At 38.0% G+C, this 24,816-nt stretch overlaps 2 protein-coding genes and 2 long non-coding RNA genes across 6 annotated transcripts; all 4 read left to right on the forward strand.

Annotated features, from left to right (window-relative positions):
- Positions 1-232: 232 nt before the first annotated feature.
- Positions 233-5,161, forward strand: LOC115927172. 3 transcript variants are annotated; one of them, XR_004065475.1, is made up of 4 exons: positions 233-452; positions 1,682-1,833; positions 2,525-2,672; positions 5,133-5,161. It is a non-coding gene; the product is annotated as an uncharacterized LOC115927172 (long non-coding RNA). The 3 variants fall into 3 exon arrangements; XR_004065474.1 differs by lacking the exon at positions 5,133-5,161 and having other exon boundaries at positions 1,682-1,848; positions 2,525-3,142; XR_004065473.1 differs by lacking the exon at positions 5,133-5,161 and having other exon boundaries at positions 237-452; positions 2,525-3,142.
- Positions 5,162-11,292: 6,131 nt separating this feature from the next.
- On the forward strand, positions 11,293-14,469 carry LOC105441762. The gene is made up of 2 exons (XM_030993266.1): positions 11,293-11,469; positions 11,914-14,469. The coding sequence occupies exon 2, from the start codon at positions 12,055-12,057 to the stop codon at positions 14,467-14,469; it is 2,415 nt and encodes an 804-aa protein (XP_030849126.1). The 5' UTR covers positions 11,293-11,469; positions 11,914-12,054.
- A 174-nt stretch (positions 14,470-14,643) lies between these two features.
- On the forward strand, positions 14,644-17,472 carry LOC100888328. Its single transcript, XM_003724185.2, has one exon. The coding sequence runs from the start codon at positions 14,644-14,646 to the stop codon at positions 17,470-17,472; it is 2,829 nt and encodes a 942-aa protein (XP_003724233.2).
- A 900-nt stretch (positions 17,473-18,372) lies between these two features.
- Positions 18,373-19,792, forward strand: LOC105440885. The gene is made up of 2 exons (XR_971832.2): positions 18,373-19,315; positions 19,760-19,792. It is a non-coding gene; the product is annotated as an uncharacterized LOC105440885 (long non-coding RNA).
- Positions 19,793-24,816: the final 5,024 nt, after the last annotated feature.

Below are 24,816 nucleotides of genomic sequence, written 5' to 3' on the forward strand. Positions count from 1 at the left end.
ATATTTTATTGTCGTAAGGACGACGTTATAACGACGTCATTGTGACGTCTCTAATAACTTTTTTTTTTCAAGATAATAATTGGGTTAAGACTACAACATCTAATATGAGCATAAGTCAAAGTAAATAGGGCAATTATCAGAATTAAAAATAGGGAACAACCCCCCCCCCCCCCTCAAATGTCATTAGTCATTAATAGTGGACCAATTTCACACCAAAGTCTGCAATATCGATCAAGACTATACATGCTCGCATCTAGTTTGCTATTTCAAACGGGAATGTGTACGTACGTGTGTGTACAGGTACATTCAGCACTCAAGGCAATGCGTAGGACTACAATGCATTGCATTGCACGATGTGTATGTAATGTATTTGAATTCAGAGTGAAAAAGCCGTTGCAAGAAGTATCCTCCTCCTGAATACTCTCGTTTTCTCCTGCAAATTTACAGTATGGGTAAGTCCTAGAATTACCTAATTTATTTACGAAAAGTACATAAATCTATAGTTACTGTTTTTTATTCTGAAAAGTTGATATGTAGACTCTTTGTTACTGTAATGCATGATCTTATGTCAGTGATAGTGAGCTCGGACTTTCAACTTTTGCTGACTAGATTCGAAATGTATGATCCCATATATGTATTTTTATGTAGGGTTTTGATTGATGGGATGCATGGCATGGGGCATCATTTAAAGCAAAAAAGTTTACTCATTTGCCTACACATGGGCTGCATGGCTTTAAAGGGAAATCTAACTCGAATATAGTATTATACAACTGCTCTAAAACTGAAAGAAAGCAGAAAAATAAGAGAAGCAAACTGATGAAAGTTTTGGCACTAGGTAGGTCTACTGCTAAGTCACACTAAGTAAGATGGATAATACATGCAGTCACTCCTTTATTCCAAGCAATACTGTAGATCTACTACTAGTTCAGAATCATATCCAGACTTTTTGACCAGTGACCCATGGCGTGGCCGGTGAGAGTCCTAAAAATCTAAAACATAGGTCTAGATCGGCCTACCCCAAATCAAGCAAATATTCATGAAATGTTCAAATAATGCCAGTCATGATTTAAAAGTCGTTATGTTTCTAACCTGTTTCTGGTCAATTTTTCTTATTTTGGGGGGAGTATTTTTCGGGAAAAACGTTGATTGTAGAATACACTTTCTGACAGGTTGCACGGCAAACCGCTGCACAATACAAGTGCATACAGATGGAGGGTTGCGGGGGCACGTAAGTCTGCGTGAAGTGATCTACCTCCTCATTGTACGGTAGATAACTTCACACAGGCGTGCACCCGCCCGCAACCACCATCGGTATGCACTTGTAATGTGCAGCGGTTTACAGTGAAACCTGTGAGAAAGTGTACTATAGTACCGGCCCAGGCCCAGATGTTTGAAAATTGAACATTGCGTGTCGATACGTAGAGGAATAAAGCAGTGACTTGTGTCACAAACATGTAACCTTAAACAATTTGTTTCTACAGTCTTTAGACAGCAAATTTAGCTTATAGGCTACCGTATACAGAAATCTTATCTGGAAATAGTCGGTTAGACCTGTAAATGGTAAACAAAATTCTTTCCCCACAGGCTGTTCAAAGAAGCTTGTAGTATTTGTGTTGCACATGCATACATTATCAACCTTTCATTTTGTTTTAACTTTATTCATTTTCTCATTTATTTGTAGGCATCTTTTTTTAACATCTTTCGTCAAAGAAGTGGATTCAAAGCACATTGTGGCCTCAGTATATTGATGTGAAACCATGCAGAAAATGCTACTTTCTCTCAACCTTGTGGATGTTCCCTACTTCCCTAAGGATCAGCAGCCTCTTGAAACAGGTGAAGCCATTATCGGTAAATGTGTACATGTACTTGTATTATTTCTGTACATTTATTTGTCATATTGTGCATGATCACTGAGACACTGACGAATTAGACACTACATAATGGTTCATTTCATTTGAAAGGCTTATTTCAGTTATTTGTCCTAAGTTTCAAATATATTTATAATTCAATTAATTTTAGATCACTAAAACCTGCAGGTATGTTGCAATAACCGACAATATTATGTGAGTTTCAAACAGTGTTTTGTTTACCCTTCAGCATAGGTCAAGGAGCTTTCATTCTACCCTCATCAGCAAACTACAGGAATGCCAGTTTTCAGGCAATAGCCTGAATTCAGGCCCTGAGGAGTTATTTTCATACCATAGTTTAGGTTTTTTGTGTACAAACTAGCTCATTCTAGGTGATTTTTCAGGTCCTCTGATCAATTCTAACTGGCATCCCTGAAACTAGAATTGTATTGATAATTAACCAAACAAAATCCTGAATCACGTTTTGCATTGCCCACAAATGTTTAAAACCCAAAGGTGTGTTGACTTTATGTTTGTGAGCAATAAGAAATTATTTCTGATAAATCTTACCAAGCAGTACTTTTCTGACAGAATTAATTATTTACGTTCCAGTTTTAAAATATATGAAAGTTTTTCTTAAATTGTATTCCTTTCTTTTTGCTTTATTCATGCATTAGAATTCCTTGCGTCTATGTTCCTTGGATCTGAAAACAGTGCATAATGCAGGAGATTCCACCCAAAAGCTAACCCACAAGTCCAAGCTGAAGTGGAATATTTCGCAAAATTTGATCTACACTCACCCGATAGCTTTACTGCTAGAGAAAGGTTATTTTTTCACTTCATTATACTTTATAGAGAGAGATTGGGGGAGGGGGAGGGGTGAGGTGTAGCCACAAACCTGAATGGATAAGCTGTAGAACTGAAATTTCCAGTCATGTTACTTGCAATTTTAATGAATTACAGGATTTACGAATTGACATAATAACGATTTGGGTAAAAGTCTAAAAGATTCCAGTATTTTGAGGATATTTGTAATTACTATTCATGAAGTTGACCTGTTTCATAATGTCTCATGCTCACCCCCCTCCCCCCACCCCATCCACTTCATATCAGTTCTTAAAACATGTTGCAAATTATATATACATTGTAAGTTGGTAATAGAGAAAAATTGAGTGAGGTAAATGCAATACAAATCGAATCCATTATTAAGCAATTAAGACTTGTTCAGGTACGGCACGTGAACCTCCAACAAATTTCAAAAATGATGCAGTTTGGTTTTATGTGTAAAGTGAATGGCAACAAAGGACCTACCGGTGCGTGTCTTTGTATGTTTTGGACTGCGCAAATTCAGTAAGCTCTTTTTAATAATATACACTATGTAAAGCGTATTGAACTCTATGTCAGCATTTAAAAAACTCTGCGATTTTGACTGTTTTGCAGCATCATATCTGAGCAAGCCTTAACGGGACGTGGTAAAATTGTTCAGATGAGAGACAATTGTGCTAAGGTATTGACTTCAATGCTATATGTACACTTAAAGATAATCTGAAAGTTTGAGTGAAAAAAGACCATTATTGATGATAAAAATTGGGAACAACTGATCTGATCGATTCCTTAATTCTTCCAACTATATTATTATAATTTAATTAAATTTTAGGTGAATGTAAATCATCACAAAGAAAAGAATTGGCTCTAATACCTTAGATTTTTAAAGGCCTGTTTTATATCTTATTTTCATGGAAAAACGGTTGGGAGAATGAAGTGTTAAAGAGTGACACACAGTGGCGCCTTCAAAGAAAACCATAAATATCTTTGTGGTTTGAGAATTTTTTGGTAGTTAAAAGTATAAAATTCTTGGATTGTATCTGTGATTTTGAGAGCACTATATGGCTTACCTTTATTGAATTCACTGTTAAAATTTAAGTTAAATTAATATTTTGTGAAACTCCCCCCAGGAGTTTCAAACGTGCCAAATGAATGTTGTGACATTAGCAATAGAATGTATCTCTTTGTGCTAAACTTGTTCAGCATGTTTGCTATTTTATCTTAAACTTGGAAATATCTTCTGAATAATTATTGCACAGTCACCTTGGAATTGCCCAACAAAGCCACTCGTACTGGCGGGAATGTTATCTGATAGAAATTGTATTTTTATACTTGAACTTCAGCTTCTGTATTTGCAACAATTTTTTTTTGGATGATATTTATAAAATATGAATGTTGCCACTAATGCCTTTTCTTGTATTTAAGTCATGTGCCAGTAAGAAGCAGGTTTCTAGCACAGAAAATAGGTACAGTTGAGCTGATATCTGCACAGTTTTCCAATATGCTGTATCGCCAAATGTGAACATCGTGGTTTCAACGGGCAAGCAACCATCATCAGAAAACTCTGCAGGTATCAGTGAAGCTGTCCCTGTTCCCCTTGCTGCCAACTTGTTCCTTTTGAGTGTAAGAAATAACTTAGCTAAGCCATGTGTTTATCATTTGTGCCATTTTCTCTTGTGTGTGATTTAGATTGTATAGTTTTATACTTTATACTGAATTATTGCCATAAACTTAGATATTCCCCTTGTATGTAACAAGTATTGATCTTTCATGCTCAGGAATTGTTTCCAACAACCTTTTGTTTTATGTTATAGTCTTTATCTGCATTAAAGTATTGGGGTTGTGAGGAGCAGTGTTGCAGCATGGAGAAGAAATAGAGCTGCACTGATGAATGCCCAGCTTTCCACTATGCTGTTTTGCTGAATATGAGGAACTTCCCCAGTCTGATGTTTTCTTGTCTACTAAACAACTGCGGGTATCAGTGTAGCTTTACCTAGTCTCTATGCTGCTAACCTGCTTCTCACAACCGCAAGACTTATAAGTTAAGCCAATATATATCATAGTTTCTTGTAACTGAATTAAATTTGAAATGAAATAGCACAATTTATAACGAAACAAATATCTTTGTGATGGCCTGTTAACTTTCTTAAAATCAATTATGAGACTGACAGAAATACACTAGGTATTTATACAGCATGTTTTGGAAGAAGTTTCAGGATGGTGATGGAAAGATTTTGTATTTATAGAAGACAAGTTAGATAGAAGAAGGTATAAACATAAGTATTCTATATTTTTATTATCCATTTTCATACCATATAAATGAACATTAAAAATATGAAAATTACTTTCTGTCTGGCATGTGTATATATTATGTGATGCAATATCTGTTGCTCTATTTTTACTGTGTGAATGTTCAGAATGTATTCATGAAGTGACTTTTACACTTTCTTCCTTCATCAGGTGGTCATATAGATGTCATTTAGAGGACACAAAACACGTAAAGATCATGTAAGGATAAAAGGTACATCGAAATGACCAGTAAGATGTAAATATCACGTCAAAATTTGATGTCCATACAACGTATACACGACGTCTGTAGGACGTCTTTCTTGGGTAAAAGTTGACGTCTTAAAGACGTCTTTCTTGGACCAATAAGACCAGAAAAAAATATGACGTCCATACGACGTCTTCCATGGTACAAGTTGACGTCTTAACGATGTCTTTCTTTGACTAATAAGACGTTAAAATCACGACAAAATATGACGTCCATACGATGTCTTTCTGTAGTACAAGTTGACGTCTTAAAGACGTCTTTCTTTAACTTATAAGACGTAAAAATCACGTCAAAATATGACGTCCTCATGACGACGTGCGCGGGTGCAAAATCATGTCTTTTTGACGTCGTGTTATGTCGTCTTAAAGATGTCTTTCTTTAACTAAAAGACGTAAATATGACGTTCATATGACGTCTTCCTATGGTACAAGTTGACGTCTTAAAGACGTCTTTCTTTAACTTATAAGACGTAAAAATCACGTCAAAATATGACGTCCTCATGACGACGTGTGCGGGTGCAAAATCATGTCTTTTTGACGTCGTGTTATGTTGTCTTAAAGACGTCTTTCTTTAACTAAAAGACGTAAATATGACGTTCATATGACGTCTTCCTATGGTACAAGTTGACGTCTTAAAGACGTCTTTCTTTGACTAGTAAGACGTAAATATGACGTCCATACGACTTCTTCCTAAGGTACAAGTTGACGTCTTAAAGACGTCTTTCTTTGACTAATAAGACGTAAAAATCACGTCAAAATATGACGTCCTCATGACGACGTGCGCGGGTGCAAAATCATGTCTTTTTGACGTCGTGTTATGTCGTCTTAAAGACGTAGTACAAGACGTAAATATGACGTGATATTTACCAGTCTCTGCTATCAGGGTACTTGTGTACTATCGAGAAGTAAGATAGAAACACTGTTGTGTGGTAAAGGGGCTTATATCAGATCCCATATTTACCTATTTAAAGGGCGGATGAAGTTGTTATCAATTTCAATTAAACCAAAACGAAGCCCTGCACTATTACGTTTAGCATCGGGATATCGTCTGCTATTTACTACTTTGCCCGAACGTTCGAGAGTGAAGCGCGCCATCTCCAACTCACTGCTACTATGCATACATTAGTCAACCTATCTATTCGACAACATCGCCTAGCGTCATCTGTTGGCGATTCTTTTGTTACCATTGCGTTATGGTTTGTAAGGGTCGAGGGGGGAATCCCCATTTTCGAAACCTATTCTTAGGCACTGTGTCCTTACACCAGCTCGGCCCTTTTATGCTGTCTTATCTGTATATATCGACCGCAATAATGACCATCTCGTCGTCAGGATGATGAAAAGATGTAATGTTACTAAATGAGGAGTTCGCTAACATATGACAAAGGCATTACATAATTATTGAGAGGGTGTTAAAATTATGATTAACAGCATCGGAAAGCAAAATCATTGATATATTTCTGCGATAACGTTCGTGTATTTTAGATACAACAAATGGTCTAGTTCTTTGTTTGATTTCTTTTTTCTTTTCTTTTTTTTTACTTCTGTCTCCTCACTCTCTCCATCCCCTCTTTCTCCCTTTCTCTTTCTCTCTATCTCTCTCTCTCTCTCTCTCCTTTTTTTTCTTCTCTGTTACGCTCTGTCTACTTTTCCCCTTACTCTTGCTTATATCACTTAAAACTATTCCACCTACGCTTAATGATTTTAATGTTTTCTATGTGTAACAAACAATGTTATGTTTTCGTTCTTTGATTTAAAAATTCATACTTAAAGAATGACAAATACTGTAGTTGATTACGTTTATTTCAATTGTTTGAGCTGATGAAATGAAAAGCCGGGTTGACATTGTTTACTTTGCATATGTTCCAGGTAAACAAATAATAAAATGAACAAAATAAACATTACTACCAAAACTACTGTTCATAGTAAGGATTGTTTCGTCCATGCTTAGGAACTACATTTTACAGCTTTGACAAGTAATTATTATTTTTTAATTGTTATAACTGTTTTTTTCTACTAAAGACAATCATATTTGGATGATATAAAACAGTTCATTCGTTTGACAAAGTATTACACTGAAGATAAACGTAAAAAAGGCATGTTCCAATATTAACTAGATTTCTCTTTATCAGCTATATAATAAGACATGTTTGCTAACTGCCTTTAAAAACCCAATGGTATTTTGTTTGTTGTTGTTGTTGCTTTATGTTAAATTAGTAATTAATTTAAATAAATAATAATAAACAATAAACAATAATAAATCAATTTTGAGAATTTAATTTCTCAGTTCCAAAACTTATCGACACAATTTCAAAAGATCGGGATATGACCCTCCCTGTGTCAGCTACACATCATTGACATTATATTGATGAAACCTGCTTTGAACATGAAATCCCTCTTGATATCTCGCAATGATTTTGGAAATGGAAACATTTGCGAAATCTTACAGCGAGCCATTTCTGATCGATGTCAAGCTTGTCTGTATTGTTTTAAACATAACATTTCCCCTCTGTTCCAAAGTGGCTAAGCCTTTTGAGACTTTGTATCAATCTAAAAACAATGTGTACCACCGAAAATAAATAACTGTAGTTTTGATTCATGTTTTGGTAGTTTTAAAGTAGTCATTTTCCAAACCATGCATAATTTTTATCACATCCACTTGAATCTTGGTCAATATGATAGCTAGGGAAAAAAACATTAAAAAAAAAATCGTTTATAAAGGTTTACTTCAACAATTAGGTACCCTATTTATGAATTACTGTAATTCGAATCTCCTTTATCTTATTCAGAAATGAAATATTGTGTAATTTTTTTAATGTAAACATTATTGTACTCCGGGTGTGGACTTTCTGATAATTCAATACACCATTGAGGCAAATTAGGCCTGCAATAATTATGAGGAATTTCACCTATTTCTTCTTATGACTTATACAATAAATCTCTTTTTGTACACAAAAATCTTGTCTCCGTTACAAGCTACAAGGTTACCAGGAGGAGTTACGAGGCATGGGCTAGTGTAAGAGCATCTGTCTGATTCCTCGTATTCCACGATCCTCTTTGCGTGGATGATACCATCACATGACACCTGATCAACTGCGCAGATATTACGCTCTCTATCCCAGTATGTGATGTAGAGTGTGTCTGTAAGTTTGTCAACGCTACACCATGACGCGCACCACTCATCTGCATGTATGGCAACCGTCTCTTCTCCTGATCGTGAGATGACAGTGTAATGATTACTACCTGTCTTCACAACGATATCACCTGATGACAAGGCTTGTATCTCACTCCACACCTCCTTGCCCTGCATCGTAATAGTGTTGACTATCTTACCATCAGCAGGGTCGATGACGTAGATATTTGACTGATCTTCCTGAGCAGCGAGGATCATCCCATTCCTGTCAACATCAACGTACACCTCATTAACCAAGTCAGTATTCCCCGGTATGCTGATGTCTCTAATCACCTTCCATTGCCTGTCATAGAGAATGATGCATCCACCCAAGCTGTCACCCGTGCAGTCTCGTCTCCACTTACCACATACTATTACGTTGCTGTCTATGGGGGCGCATGAGGTAATACCTACCTTACGTTCTCCTTCAATGACTTTCTGTGTGTGTTCTGTGCTGATATTTGTAACGTACATGTTCTCGTTCTTTACGTCCCACACACATATCTCATCATCACTGATCAAACCACACACCCGTGGTTCATTTGCAGTCGATGGAATGTGGATTGACTTGACAAGCTCCCATTTACCGATATAGCCATCAATTTTCCCGTAGTGTTTTCCATCTACTTCACCCTCGACAAACTTCACTTTCTGAACTTCACGCTGTATTCGGTCAAGACAGTCGTTGACATCTTGCTGAATATTCAAATTTAAATTTTCATTGAGGGATGCAAGTACTTGATGAGCTTCATTCACTAATGATTCGTCATCTTGTTTGATTCGGTTGATCTTGACGTCAATATTATCGATAGTGCTGATTGCATGCTGATTCTTACTTGTGAGATCTTTTATCTTTTTAGCAACCAACTCGCTGATTGCCTTTGTCTCTGATTCCACTTTGGTTTGGCTTTCTCTGATTGGTAGTTGTTGCTGTTTAGCTTCTTCGTTACATGATTTGATCCGTTTTTCTCTCTTCTCATTGATCGTTCGTATGTCTTTATCCGCCTCTTCGTTTATCGAACGAATTTTATCCCGCTCCTTGTCCTTCGCACTCTTCATTTTACTCTCGAACGTAGCTTTAGCAGCACCATCGATGGACCGAAGATGGTTTCTTGCATCAGCTGAACAAGTTTGTATTTTAGAGTCAAGATTCTGTAAGTGTGGTTTTGTTTCCTCTATTTCAAGCTGTTATCATCCAGCTTCCTGACCAGCTCCAAGATGACATCTCCAATATTGTCAAGGTGACAGGGTTTCTGGTGATCTTTGGTAGCGCATGGATGGCACAGAGGGATCTCGTGTTCTTTACAGTAAAACTTGATTGGCTCACCGTGTATGTCACATGACCATGTCATGTCATGACCCTTTCTAGTGTGTAGCTTGGCCTTTTCATCTCCCTCTGCTGGGAACTTGGACGCCATGATGTGGAGCAAATGGTGGCAAGTAACCTGTGTCGTAAACAATAATACAAATAAAATCACAGTAATGACCAAAGGAGTAGACATTATAGAGAAGTGGATTAGGAAAGAAAGAGAGTACATACACGAGTGGTGGAGGGAAAATAAAAAAAGGATAGCAGAAACAGAACCTTAGACAGAATATCAAACATTTTATCTCTTCTATTCTTTATTATTGTGTCTTCTTTTCCTATTGCTCGGCAGTACATTATGACTTATATACTCATATTTGGTTAGGCGAATAATGTCATGCCTGATACAATTTACATCAGTACATTCGTATTGTAGCGCGTCCTTATCAAACCCATTATTAAATGTCTCGTTTGAAATCGAACCAACAGAGAAGACAACCATTACTTATCTAAACATCCTATGCCTCAAATGTTTGTGTCAAAATGATTACAAGTATGTGATATTACAAATCAAAGATATTACTTGCGAGCAGTTTGCTGTGTTATCCCGTTGCGACGAGGACTTATCCACTACGAGACAACGATGTAGTATTACAGTGTTATACAGTGTACAGTTTAAATGTATACAAATGAAAGGAAAGAGAAAGTGAAACGGAATTGGAGTGCTTGTAAAAATATATCCGGGTATATAGGGATTTCCCACTTTCACATTCAAAGGTTGTATGCTACCACATATTTAGACAATATGAGGGCACAGATAAATATAAATCCGATATGTTATCATAACTACTACACGGGAACAGCTCTTGTATGTGCGTCTGAAACTGTTCACAGAGTGATGAACGTGAAATCAAGTGTAGACGATTTGCTAATGCGAAGAATTGTGTGATGTATATTACATCTCTGCGCTCTTCGATTTCTTTGTGCTTACATCATACTAAACAACAATCTGATGCATATGAGGAACACATATATTCCCAACAACTAATTTAGATGTGTACATATAGGCATTATATGACATCCTAGAAGAGAGAGAGAGAGAGAGAGAGAGAAAGCTTGAGTTGGGATAGAGCGGGTTGAATTATAGTTTATTATAGCTCAAGAGAAAATTACTATCGCCTCCTTCCTTTGGTTTCCTATCTTATCGAGTGAGTCATAACGATACAATAACACAACTAGTTTCACACATCACGCAATATGAATGGAGCCTCTTATGACCCTTTGAAGTTATGGAGGTTCGATCCGCTCGCCTCCTCTTTTAATTTCAAGCAAAAATCTTGATTTTGATTTTGATTTTGATTTTTTTTAATTTTGATTCTCAAAACAAAAGTATACCGCCCCCTTGACGAGAAGTTAGATAGGGCCTCTTTGCATCGATGTCCATGTTGTTGTTGTGTGGGATGCAACTCAATTGAGGAGGAGAAAGAAATCAGGACTGTAATTATAGGGGAAGGAGAAAGGAAAGCCTTGAATACAAAAGAGTGACTAAAAAAAGTTATTCATAAATACCTCTATGTGGAGTACAGGATGACGTTTTGCTTGAAGCCGATGCTTATGATGTCACAGGCGTCGCTTTGTAGAAAGTGTATGGATTAGGTCGCTTGAGGGCGTACTGGATTTTGTGTGTTACTGATTTTCCACGTCATGGGATAGTTGCCTCCCAGAGTTGCCTAAGTTTTCGTTTAATTTTGTGATACAAGCCCAATGATGTAAGTAGAAATGAATATGTTATCTTGAAGTTTATGAGTTATATTGTCTTTACAGCTAGATAGCTTAATGAAATATGATGTTTATGACACTAATTTGAGATGATGAAATATGACATGAATGAGTCGTTCAAGCTAGTGAAAGATTGTACACGTGTATGTAAGTTACGTAATTGTCGTGCACGGTAGTGCGTCTAAATGTACATGTACGTAGTAGTATAATGATATGACCTTGAAGAATGACAAAGTCACCGTCGGTGAGTCATTAATTGTTGCATGTATTTAGTCACTAGATTTATAGTGAAGAAGGTATTGTTTGTTTTCCTTTGTTATGATAACAGATAGTTATTAGGATTGTCAGGGTATATTTAATTTGATACATATGTTATTTTCATGTCAGTTTATGCAAGTTGACTTATTATTGTTTATCCTTTTATTAAATTGCAGATTGAACCTTGCCTGCTACAGTCTATAACCAAATTACAGTGCATGGTGTCATTACTATGGGTCTTGGGCAACTAGTTAGTTCGCCAAATCGTCCACCACAACAGTTCAATATCAACTTGTGTGACTGTCATATCCTCCATCATGAGTATCGCCATGGATAACAGCACAGATCCAGAGGTTACCTTCAAGGACCACAAGTCGGACAGTATTAGACCTGAGGACTCAGCTAGCCAAAGGGGGAGTAGCACCACCTCGGCGAGTTGGAGGATACGGGCTAAGGCTAAGAGAGCTGCCTTAGCCGCTGAAGTAGCAGCTCTTAAAGACCAACAAGAACTTGAGATAGAAGAAATGAAGCTTAAACAACGGAAAGCTGAGCTTCTTCTGAAGACTAGATTAAAGATCGCTGAAGCAGAGGAAACTGTATATAGAGGTACTCGGTCCATAGAACAGAAGACTGAGCCTTCCAAATCTGAACCTTCCCAACAAGGTTCATCAACTCCTGCTAGAATGAAGCCAGCTAGTGAAAACCAGATACTGACCAGTCAAGATGAAAAGATAACTGGTAACATGGACTCTGACATCTTACATCATCTACAGCAAGGACAGAGACAACATCAACAGCTGTTGGAAGCCATCACAATTTCAAGTACCAACATTATGTCTTTTGATGGTAACCCGTTGAATTTCTTTGAGTTCATACGATCATTTGATAGTGTCATTGGAAATTCGTCATTGGACAATAACGCCAAGCTGCTCAAGTTGTATCATCTTTGTACTGGAGCTGCCAAAGACATAATCCAATGTTGTCTCATGATGCATCAAGATGACGGGTACTTTCATGCTAGAACACTTCTGATAGATCGCTTTGGAAGTGACCATAAGATCAGTGACGCCTGGATTAGGAAGGTCACGGAAGGTCCAGTTATTCAGAGCAATCCTAAACATCTGAGGGATTTTGCTGATCAGCTAAAGACCTGTGCTGAAACTTTGATGGCCCTTGGGATGCTTCACGAGATGAGCAGCAGAAGTGAGCTGGTGAAGGTCATTGAACGTTTGCCATTCCATCTGAAGAGCCGGTGGTTGCGTTTCGTAAAGACCATCAGGGATAGTGGCAGACAGCCTAACATCCAGCATGCAGTTGAATTCATCACCGGTGCAGCTGATGAACTCAATGATCCTGTATTTGGAGCCTTACTTATGGGTGGACCAAAGAGTCTAGGAAGTGCAAGGAGTGTAAAGGAAAGAACTGTGTCAAATAGAGGTCAGGCAAGCATGTTTACTACCTCTGTGAATTCATCGACCAAGAACTGCATCATGTGTCAGGACAGCCATGACCTTTTCGGTTGCCAGGAATTTAAAGCCATGGAGCCTGATGAACGCTTTGATTTTGCCTTCAAGAACAGGCTTTGTTTCAATTGCTTGTTACCTGGTCATGTATCCTCAAAGTGCATCCTTAATAGGACCTGCTCAGTCAAGGGGTGCAATCAAAGGCATACCAAGTTCCTCCATACCGGGAGAAGGATGAGACCATCTTCAGGAAATCCTACACCTTGGAGAACAAGAAGGGAATCAAATGACTCCTCAACTCAAACTGACTATGATGTAGCATCTCATGCTAGTTCCAATGCCACGAGGGCCGGAGGTTGCAGAGTAGCCCTTCCAATAATTCCGGTTACTGTCAGTGCTGCAGATGGTGGAGAAAGCATTGAGACCTTAGCTTTGCTGGACCCTGGATCTACGAACTCTTTCTGTCTGCAAGAATTAATAGATGTGCTCCAGACAAAGGGGAAAAAGAAAGTCATTCAGGTCTCAACACTGGAAAGCCCTAAAAGAGCAATGGAATGCGAAGCCGTCAAGTTGAGGGTTAAAGGTTCCACAGCAGACAAGATGATAGAGGCTGAATTTCTAACTCGTCCCAGCCTGAACATCAGTACTGCAAACATGGCCAGGGAGGAAGATATTTCGAAATATCAACATCTTTGTGGTATTGATCTTCCAGTCACGGGGAAGAATCAAGTAACCATACTGATTGGACAAGATGTGCCTGAAGCCCTGATGCCACTTGAAATCAAAGCAGGTAAACCTGGTGAAGTTTATGCTGTCAAGACAATACTTGGATGGACGTTAAATGGTCCACTTGGAAATGGAAGTAGTTTACAGAGTTTTCAAGCCTCGTCTAGCTTCATCTCTGATGATGGTAACATGCTCCTGGAAGAACAAGTTCACAAATTTTGGAAGCTAGAAGGGACAGAATACCTTCATGATGATGAAAGGAGCATGTCCATCAATGATCAGAAAGCTTTGAAGACCTGGCAGGAAGGAGTTTGCAGAGATGGTGATCATTATCAACTTCCCATTCCATTTCGGAAGAGGCCTGAAGATCTGCCGAATAACATCCAAGTTGCACTAACCAGACTAAAGTCACTGAAGAGAAGACTGGTAAAGGATGATTGTCTACATGCTAAGTACAGTGAAGGAATGAGGTCTTTGTTGGATGAAGGGTATGCTGAAGAGGTTAAGGACCAGGATCTTGGGAAGGATGAAGGAGTCTGGTAGTTACCGCATCACCCGGTATTCAATCCAAATAAACCAGAAAAGACAAGAATTGTCTTCGATTGTGCTTCCAAGTACAATGAAACTTCTTTGAACGATGCGGTACTTCAAGGTCCAGACTTGACGAACAACCTTCTTGGTGTTTTGCTCAGATTTCGCCAAGAACCTATAGCCATTATGGGAGACATAAGGGCAATGTTTCACCAAGTTAGAGTCCCACCAGAGCAGAGAGACTTTCTTCGCTTCCTGTGGTGGCCAGAAGGAGATCTTATCCAACATCCTAAGGCTTACAGGATGTGTGTTCACCTATTCGGTGGGACATGGAGCCCAAGTGTTTGTAGTTTTGCTCTTAGACATACAGCTGAAGAATTCAAGACCGAATATTCTCCAGAAGCAGTGGATGCTGTCGGTCGTAACTTCTATGTAGATGACTGTCTCGTTTCATGCGAAACAGAAGATGATGCAATCAAGCTTGTAGCTGAACTCATGACGCTGCTCAAGAGGGGTGGATTCGAAGTGACCAAGTGGATAAGCAACAGCCCAGCTGTGATCAAGTCTGTGCCTTTGGAAGATCGAGCTAAAAACATTGTGGGACTCGATTTGAATCGGGATGCCTTACCAGCAGAAAGGGCACTTGGAGTAACATGGGATGTAGAACTGGACTGCATCACCTATAAGATCACCCCCAAGGGCAAACCAGTAACGAGGAGTGGAATTCTGAGTGAGATAGCATCAATATATGACCCCTATGGATATGCCAGTCCATTCGTCTTGGTTGCCAAGAGAATCCTCCAGGATCTAACTGCTCTGAAGCTTGGATTTGATGACCCAGTTCCAGATGAACACCATTCCAGGTGGCTAAAATGGAAAGAATGGCTTCCCTTAATGAGCAACTTCAGAGTGAGCAGGTGTTTCAGACCCTTTGATGATGTGAACGAGTACCAACTGCATCATTTCTGTGATGCATCTGAGTCGGCGTACGGTGTAGTGTCTTACCTGCGCATGACCAGTGAAGAAGGACAAGTCCATTGCAACATAATTCTGGCTAAAGCAAAATTAGCACCTCTGAAGAAGATGACAATACCTCGCTTAGAGCTCATGGCGGCAGCACTTGCAGTCACAATGGATAGAAAGATCAGAAAGGAGCTGGACTTTCCCTTGAATGAGTCTGTCTTTTGGACAGATAGCACAATAGTCCTCCATTACATCCGCAGTGACAACAAGCGCTTTCGGACATTTGTGGCTAACAGGATATCTACCATCCGTGATGCCTCGGAGCCCAGGCAGTGGAGATATGTCAACACAGAAAAGAATCCAGCTGATGATGTATCAAGAGGTCTAACGCCAGACAAGCTCAATGGCAGATGGCTCAAGGGACCATCCTTCCTATGTGCTGATGAGATGGAATGGCCTATCGCTCCAGCTGATCTGCAAGTGCCACCAAGTGATCCAGAAATCAAACCACCTACAGAAAATGCCAGTGCATTCACAACTCAGTCAGAGGAGAAGTCATTGGAAAGGCTTATCAACACATATTCCTCCTGGTATAAGCTGAGGAGGGGAGTGAGCTGGCTATTGAAGTTCATGCAGTGGTTGAAACTCAAAGGAAAAACCCAGACAGAGCAAGAGCTGAGGGACTTCAAAAGGATCAGTTACGACGACATGCAGAAAGCAGAGAAGAGAATTTTGCATTACGTGCAAAAATGTTTCTTCCAGAAGGAGATTGAATCATTGACCGATTCAGATGGTAAAGTGACAAAGACAAGTCAACTCTACAAGCTGGACCCTAAGATAGTCGAGGGTCTTGTTAGAGTTGGAGGAAGATTAGAGAGATCAGCTCTACCATTAGAAGCCAAACACCCAGTCGTCTTACCCAAGGGAAGTCACGTGTCAGATCTGATCTTGAGAGATGTTCATGTAAAGGCAGGGCATAGTGGAAGAAATTATGTCCTTTCTGTGCTCCGTGAGAAGTATTGGATGCTTGGAGCAGGAGCAGCTATCAGGAGCATGATTAGCAGATGTGTCATGTGCAGGCGGCAAAGAGGGAAGATGATGAGTCAGAAGATGGCTGACCTGCCTGAGAATAGACTGTTACCTGACGAGCCTCCATTTTCCAAGGTTGGCATTGACTATTTCGGCCCCTTTGAGGTTAAAAGGGGTCGCAGCATGGAGAAGAGATATGGAGTCATGTTTACATGTCTTACCACACGCGCCATTCATTTGGAAGTCGCTCATTCTTTGGATACGGACTCTTGTATCAGTGCCATTCGTCGTTTCATCGCTCGCAGGGGCAATATCAAGGAGATGCTCTCAGATAATGGCACTAATCTTGTGGGCGCTGAGAGAGAGCTGAAAAGAGAAATAGATGGATGGAACAAAGCTCAAATCAGCGCAGACCTGCTCCAGAAAGGCATCAAATGGACTTTCAACCCACCCACTGCTTCCCATTTTGGAGGAGTCTGGGAAAGGCAGATTGGGACTGTGAGAAAGCTCATACTGGCAGTAACTAAGCAACAGGTGCTCTCAGGTGAAAGTCTGACAACTCTCTTCTGCGAAATTGAGAGCATCGTCAACAACAGGCCTCTAACAAGTGTATCAGATGATGTCAATGATCTTGAGGCCTTGACTCCCAATCACCTACTTCTGCTGAACAGGAAGCCGCAACTGCCACCAACAGTGACGGACAGATCAGATGTCTACTCGAGAAGGAGGTGGCGTCAAATACAGTATCTCGCCGACGTATTCTGGAGGCGCTGGTCTAGAGAGTACTTACCGCAGTTGCAAAGAAGAGAAAGATGGGTACCATCGCATCGCAATCTTCAGATTGGTGACTTGGTGCTGGTTGCCGATGCAAACACTCCGCGGAATTCGTGGCTGCTGGGAAGAGTACTTCAAACTTTCCCAGACAAGAAAGGCTTCACCCGTAGTGCGAACATCAAGACAAAGAATAGCGTAATTGTTCGTCCTATCTCGAAATTGTGCCTGATTTTGGAAGGAGATTGTTAATTGCCCTCATTTGGAATTCATGGATCACGTGATGTTTAATCATATAAGAAAGAGAAATTTTTGAGATATATAAATTTCATGATCAAGGAGAATTTGTGTCTCAGAGGATGTCGTCGCAGAGATATGATCATATGAAGATCGTGATTTTTGATTGGAAATCAGAAGGATCCAATAAGAGCAGAAATGTTATTATCATGAAATGTGATGTCATGATATCGCCAACATTTATTTTACGTGAAAGTGTCAAAATGTGACAATTCGTATTCAACGCGAGGATATAATTTTTTGTTGAGATATGAATCGTCTAGTGATCTACAGTGCAGATTTAGTCACCATAGCAACTCAACAGTGACTGATTCATGTAACTGAGAATTGAGAAACTGAACGGCTTACAAGAAGAAGACATAAACTGATACATTTATAGAAAAATGACTGTTTGCTATTCAAAGACTCATGAACTAATGAACATTAGTGTATTACACTTGAAGTTATGGAGTAATTTTCAAATTTTGACACAATTTGTTATTTTCCAGTGTAAAATGTTAACATGGCATTTAGCAGCATTTAAGTTGCAGTAAATGTGCAGTTGTGTATGTTGTTTGATGGTAATTTACATGTAGCTTCAGTGATTATCAGATTACTGTATATTTACTTATGTAAATGTATTGCTTCATTTAACATTCTGATTTAAGATGAAATTTATTTCAGAATTGGTTTGCATATCATTTTCTTGTTAGTATAGTGGTAAAGTGGTAAAAGAATGTTCCATATTCTGACACAGAAAATGTGAGTTGTGTGTAGAAAGGTTCTACTAGTTGTCATGTTGATTAATGCAATATTTGCAAATTTTATTTGAAAGTATGACTGATTATCAGGAGTTGAGCATAATGGGAAATTTATCCTTCCTCATGTCAAGGCACATGTAGTATACATGTAGTTTGCCTTTTAGTACAGTGTTCCAAATACAAAGGGTATTAAAATAGGAAAGGTCAAGAGTTCAGCTCTTCATGTGAAGCTCGAGTAGAAAGTTACTTACAAACATAAAATGTGTGTTTACGGTACAGTCTAGTTGTTGGTTGTATGTTTAACTTGACACTTCTCTTTCAGATCTCCCATCGTCTGAGTCAGTAGGAGGATTTAGTTTTGGATTAAAACATTTTTAGTGTCATTCCTGGTGTCGGGAATTATAGTGAGGAAGCAGCGTGGTTGCTTACAGTTATCTTTGGAGTCGTCGATGTTTACCAAAATGATTCTAATTTCTGACAAGGAATGTTGGGAGTTCTGATAGGGTTGTCATGGTGATGTTGAGAAGGATATTTGTTTTATGTAAGTGCATTTGATATACACTTGGTGCATTTTATGCAAATGTCAAAGCTTTTGAAATTACTTAGTTGTTTGCTGAAAAGAAACTCTTCAGATATTTTATGTTGATATTAATGGTCAAGATCATTAAATAGGTTAAAGGTGATTAGTTATTTAAAGGTGTGAAGAAAAAAAAGGTCACTTGAACAGTATAAGAAGTTGAAGAATTTAAAGGAACAATGATTCATTGCAAGTAGCAATTGTGGATAAACTTAATTTGAAATGTTTCAAATGAACAAAGTATTGTTAAATGTTCAGAAAGGCTTCTCATTTAAGAGGGCCGGAATGTGGAGTACAGGATGACGTTTTGCTTGAAGCCGATGCTTATGATGTCACAGGCGTCGCTTTGTAGAAAGTGAATGGATTAGGTCGCTTGAGGGCGTACTGGATTTTGTGTGTTACTGATTTTCCACGTCATGGGATAGTTGCCTCCCAGAGTTGCCTAAGTTTTCGTTTAATTTTGTGATACAAGCCCAATGATGTAAGTAGAAATGAATATGTTATCTTGAAGTTTATGAGTTATATTGTCTTTACAGCTAGATAGCTTAATGAAATATGATGTTTATGACACTAATTTGAGATGATGAAATATGACATGAATGAGTCGTTCAAGCTAGTGAAAGATTGTACACGTGTATGTAAGTTACGTAATTGTCGTGCACGGTAGTGCGTCTAAATGTACATGTACGTAGTAGTATAATGATATGACCTTGAAGAATGACAAAGTCACCGTCGGTGAGTCATTAATTGTTGCATGTATTTAGTCACTAGATTTATAGTGAAGAAGGTATTGTTTGTTTTCCTTTGTTATGATAACAGATAGTTATTAGGATTGTCAGGGTATATTTAATTTGATACATATGTTATTTTCATGTCAGTTTATGCAAGTTGACTTATTATTGTTTATCCTTTTATTAAATTGCAGATTGAACCTTGCCTGCTACAGTCTATAACCAAATTACAGTGCATGGTGTCATTACTATGGGTCTTGGGCAACTAGTTAGTTCGCCAAATCGTCCACCACACTCTACGTCCGATTGTTTGGTTAAATTTACATGAAAAATATACATTAACTTCAATTACAATCTTCGGCTATAATACATTTTTTAATATGGAGCCAAAGGCAAAGCTCCAAACGTAGTCCACTGTCTGTTTAGAGAAGTACAATGTTATATATTATTTAGTAGTCTTACAAAACATGGTTAATGAAATTTTACGGTGCCTTTCAGTTCTTCATTTCATTTCCCTGTAGCGTACGCTGTTGCGTAGACGGTGTTCTTCGCATTCCGTACGTGTACGAGTGTAAGTCGTGGGTATCTTGTATGAGTAGAGGTGGCTATGAATTTACTTTACTTGGGCAATATCAGTAAGTAAAATATAACTCCAGCTGTTTGGTAAAGGGGCTGATATCACAATCCATATTTGTCCCATTAAAGAGCATAGAGACTGATTATCAATTTCAAATTATAACAAAAATCAAAGTCCCGCGATTACGTTACAAGCATTGTGAGATCGTCTGCTAGTGAGCTACTTTGTCCGAGTGTTCGAGACTGAAGTGCGCCATCTGCAACCCACTGTTACTATGCATTTAGACATTAGAATGTTAGAATTAGAATTTAGAATTTTATTGACTCTTTGCCCCCCTCTCGGGGAATGAAAGTACAAACAAACATAAAAGTATGAATAGCAATACATCACTTATGAACACAATTCTCATACATTATACATAGATAATGACACAAAGATACACACGATAATATGTATATAGTGTATGAAAGTACAAACATGAACAATGAACCAACTAGTAAACACAAAGTATATATACATGTACATTAGTCAAACAGTCTATTCGATAACATAGCAGAGCGTCATCTCTTGGAGAGACTTTTTGCATCATTTCATCATGGTTGGTATGGGCCGAACAGGGAATCCCCATGTTCGGGATCATATGCACTGTCTCCTGTACCTCAGTTCGTCTTTTTATGCTGTCTTTCCTGTATAGATCGACTGCAATAATGACAATTTGTATTTAGCATTAGGAAAAGATGTGTAATATGACATATGCATTACAGAAGAAAAGATGCTTAATGTTGGTTTTCTTGTCCATACAAATATGCTTTTCTATAATTGTAATATTCTTAAAATATCTGGCTTCCACTTATATAATATTGGAATATTTATGTATGAGCTATCGAAAGATAATTTACCAGATGCTTTCGTCCTTTTTTCAACGCAATAATACTATACATTTTTACCCTCCTAGACAGACAAACCATTATCATCTCCCTCGAACTCGCACCGTATTTTGTAACAAAACAATAATTTTTACTGGACCCAAATTCTGGAACAGCCTGAATAACGAAGTCCCTTCATTAATTCATTTAAACGAAAGCTCAGGTGTTTCCTTTTGAGTAAGTATGTATAAAAGTAATGTTGATGTCGCGCTGGATCGTACAGGAGGATATCCAGACTTTGTTTCTGTTATTTTACGATGCCATTGATTTTATCAATTTGCTTTCTCTTCTTCTTCCACTTCTTTATGCATATTACAACTACCCGCCTTTGCCTCTTAAAACGATTTTGACTTATCGGTTTTGAATGAAATTTAACTAAATTGTGTACCTTGTAAAAGAAAAGGACCTTGAGTTTTGAGAAAATCCTGATCTACTAGTAGCAATCTACTGTAGCTAGAGAGCACAATAGATATTTCCAGTCCATTCCGACAAGGCACGATGATCATTCTGATGATATGCTAACAGTTCCCAAAAAATGAAACTGTGATATTATGACGATGGAGGTGATGATGATGATGATGATGATGATGATGATATATCGTCACCATGGTTTATAATATAACCATGGTGATTATACACCAACATCTTCGTCATCATCATCATCATCATTATCATCAACTCTATCATTAGCATAACAATCAACATTGTTTATAGGGATTTAACCAGTTGTGAAGCTCTAGTGCCGGTCAAATGTTTGTTCGTAGGAGGGTAGGCCTATCTCTATCTAGTCAAAATGAGGATGTCGGATAATCATGATACTCTTCCATGTCTTATTAATGCATAATCTTATATACGATATGTCAGCGCTCGTGTTGGTTAGGCATAATCAAATGTCTAGTTTTGTGTTTGTTTGTATTTTTTATTTTGTTTTTGATGGTGTCTTCCCATTACCCCCACCCGCCTCTCTCTCTCTCCATCTCTCTCTTTCACTCTCTCTCTCTTTCCCTCTCTCTCTACATACATGCATATTAATATTTATATAGCGCCTTTACATAAACATGTTCAAAGCTTTCTCTCTCCCTCTCTCTATCTCTCTCTCTCTCTGTCTTTCGCTCTTTTTTTCTCGATCTCTCTCTTTCTCTCTCTCTGATCCTCTGTCTATATTTTCTCCATTCTCTCGCTTATATCACTTAAACCTATTTCAACTACGCCTAATGAATGTACATTTTTTTTTGTAGCAAATACTTGCATTTGTAAATTTTTGGATTTTAAAAGTCGTGCTAAAAAAATGACAAATACTTTTATTCTTAACGTTACGATTTTAATTGACTGAGCGGATGAAATGAAAAGCCAGATTAACAATGCGTACTTTGCAAATGTGACAGATAATAGAATAGTAACAGATACCAGAATAAAAATGAACAAATAAACATTACTACCAAATCTACTCTTCACAGTACAGAGTGTTCGTCAATGCTTCGGAACTACACTTTACAGCTTTGACAAGTAATATTTTCTACTAAAGACAATCATATTTGGATAATATAAAACAGTTCATTCGTCTGACAAAGCATTACAATGAAAATAAACATAAAAGGCATATTTCCATGACAAGTTTCTTCTTTATCAGCTATGTTTAACAAATGGTTGTCAACTGCATTTAAAAGTCCAATGTTATTGGGTTTGTTTTTTGTTGTTGCTATTTTTACATTATAAAGCCAGTGTAAACACAGTTGATTGAATCGCCTGTTCATTTATCTGTTTTAGTACATACAGCAATGTATCATGAATTCACATAGTATAGTAGTATAGTATAGAATTTTATTGTCTTCTTCCGAAGAATGAAGAAACTTGCCTTCCAGGTGATACATATACATAATCAAACATTTGCATAAACATTTCATAACTTATAACAAATTTATAATATAAGTACAATCATACCAAAATATTCAAATGCATACAGAATACAAAAGTATGAAATGAATAACATGTATACATAGAATACGAATTACACATGCAATTATGATAATAAACAATAATCAATAATACATCAATATTGTGAATTCAATTTCTCAGTTCATAAACTTATCGACACAACTTCAAAAGAGCTGGCCATGATCATCCCTGTGTCAGGTACACATCATTGACATTATATTGATAAAACCTGCTTTGAACCTGAAATCCCTCTTGAAATCTCGCGATGACTTTCGAAATGGAAGAAATTTGCCAAATATTATACCGAGCCAATTCTTATGTATGTCAAGATTTTCTGTTAAACGTAACATTTCATTACTGTTCCAAAGCTAAACCTTTTGAGACTTTGTATCAATCTAAAAACGTTGTGTACCACCGGAAGGTCATAACAGTAGTTATGACTTTTTTTTTGTTTGTTTTAAAGTAGTCATTCTCCAATCCATGCTTTAATACTTTTAATGCCATCCATTTGAATATTGGTCAACATGATAGCTTGGAAAACAAATCATTAAAATCAAGAATAATCGTCTATAAGGATTATATACATAATACATGGAAATTAAAATTCACCCGGTTTACTTCAGCAATTGTGTACCCTATTTATAATTTGCTGTGGTTCTTATCTTCGTTATCATATTCAGAAACAAATATTATGTAATTATTGTATTACGGGTGTGGACTTTCTAACAACTTCTAAATAGTCATCGAAATCTCGAATTAACATCAATGACAAATAATATGTTAGTATTCAATATTTAAAACAAATTCATTTGTGAGAAATGGAGATGCTTTACTTTCAACTTGGTTATTCTAACAATTGGATCATTCAATATTCCGTTGAGGCAAATTAGGCTGCAATATGAGGAATTTCATATATTTCTTCTAATGCATTACACAATAAAACTCTTCTTGTACACAAAAAGCTTGTCTCTGTCACAGGCAACAATGTTACCTGAAGGAGTTACGAGGCATGGGTTAGTGTAGTCGCATCGGTCTGATATCTCGTATTCCACGATCCTTCTTGCCTGTATTCTGTCAACACATGACACCTGATCAACCGCGTAGATAGTTCGCTCTGTACCGCAGTATGTGATGTAGAGGGTGTCTGTCAGTTTGTCAACGCGACACCGTGGATCATACCACTCATCAGAGTGTATGGCAGCCTTCACTTCTCCTGATCGTGAGATGACTGTGAATTCATCAATATCTGTCTCCATAACGATATCACCTGATGACAATGCTTGTATATCACCCCTCACCGACTCGTCCTGTATCGTAATGGTGTTTACTATCTTTCCATCATTAGGGTTGATGACGTAGATATTAGACTGATTGGACTGAGCAGCAAGGATCATCCCATCCCTGTCAACATCAACGTACACTGCATCAGAGCTGCTATTCCTCGGTATGTTGATGTCTCTAATCACCTTCCATTGTCTGTCATAGAGAGTGATGCATCCATCCAAGCTGTCACCCGTGCAGCCTCCCGGTCTCCACTTACCACATACTATTACGTTGCTGTCTAGGGAGGCGCATGATGTAATATACATGTTACTTCCTCCTTCAAACGCATTCTGTGTGTGTTCAGTGTTGATATTTGTAACATACGTCGTACTGTTCTTTACGTCCCACATACATATCTCATCATCACTGATCAAACCACGCACCCATGGGTTATCAGCAATCGATGGAATGTGAATTAGCTTGACAAGCTCCCATTTACCGATATAGCCATCAATTCTCCCGTAGTGTTCCCCACCTACTTCACCCTCAA

The sequence above is a fragment of the Strongylocentrotus purpuratus genome, unplaced genomic scaffold (genome assembly GCF_000002235.5).
Source record: "Strongylocentrotus purpuratus isolate Spur 01 unplaced genomic scaffold, Spur_5.0 spur5_scaffold_20, whole genome shotgun sequence".
In the NCBI taxonomy this organism is placed as follows: domain Eukaryota; kingdom Metazoa; phylum Echinodermata; class Echinoidea; order Camarodonta; family Strongylocentrotidae; genus Strongylocentrotus; species Strongylocentrotus purpuratus.

What these genes read in the sequence shown, in the direction of transcription:
- LOC105441762 (XM_030993266.1), top strand. Translation starts at nt 12,055, where the DNA reads ATGAGTATCGCCATGGATAACAGCACAGATCCAGAGGTTACCTTCAAG.
- LOC100888328 (XM_003724185.2), top strand. Translation starts at nt 14,644, where the DNA reads ATGGGAGACATAAGGGCAATGTTTCACCAAGTTAGAGTCCCACCAGAG.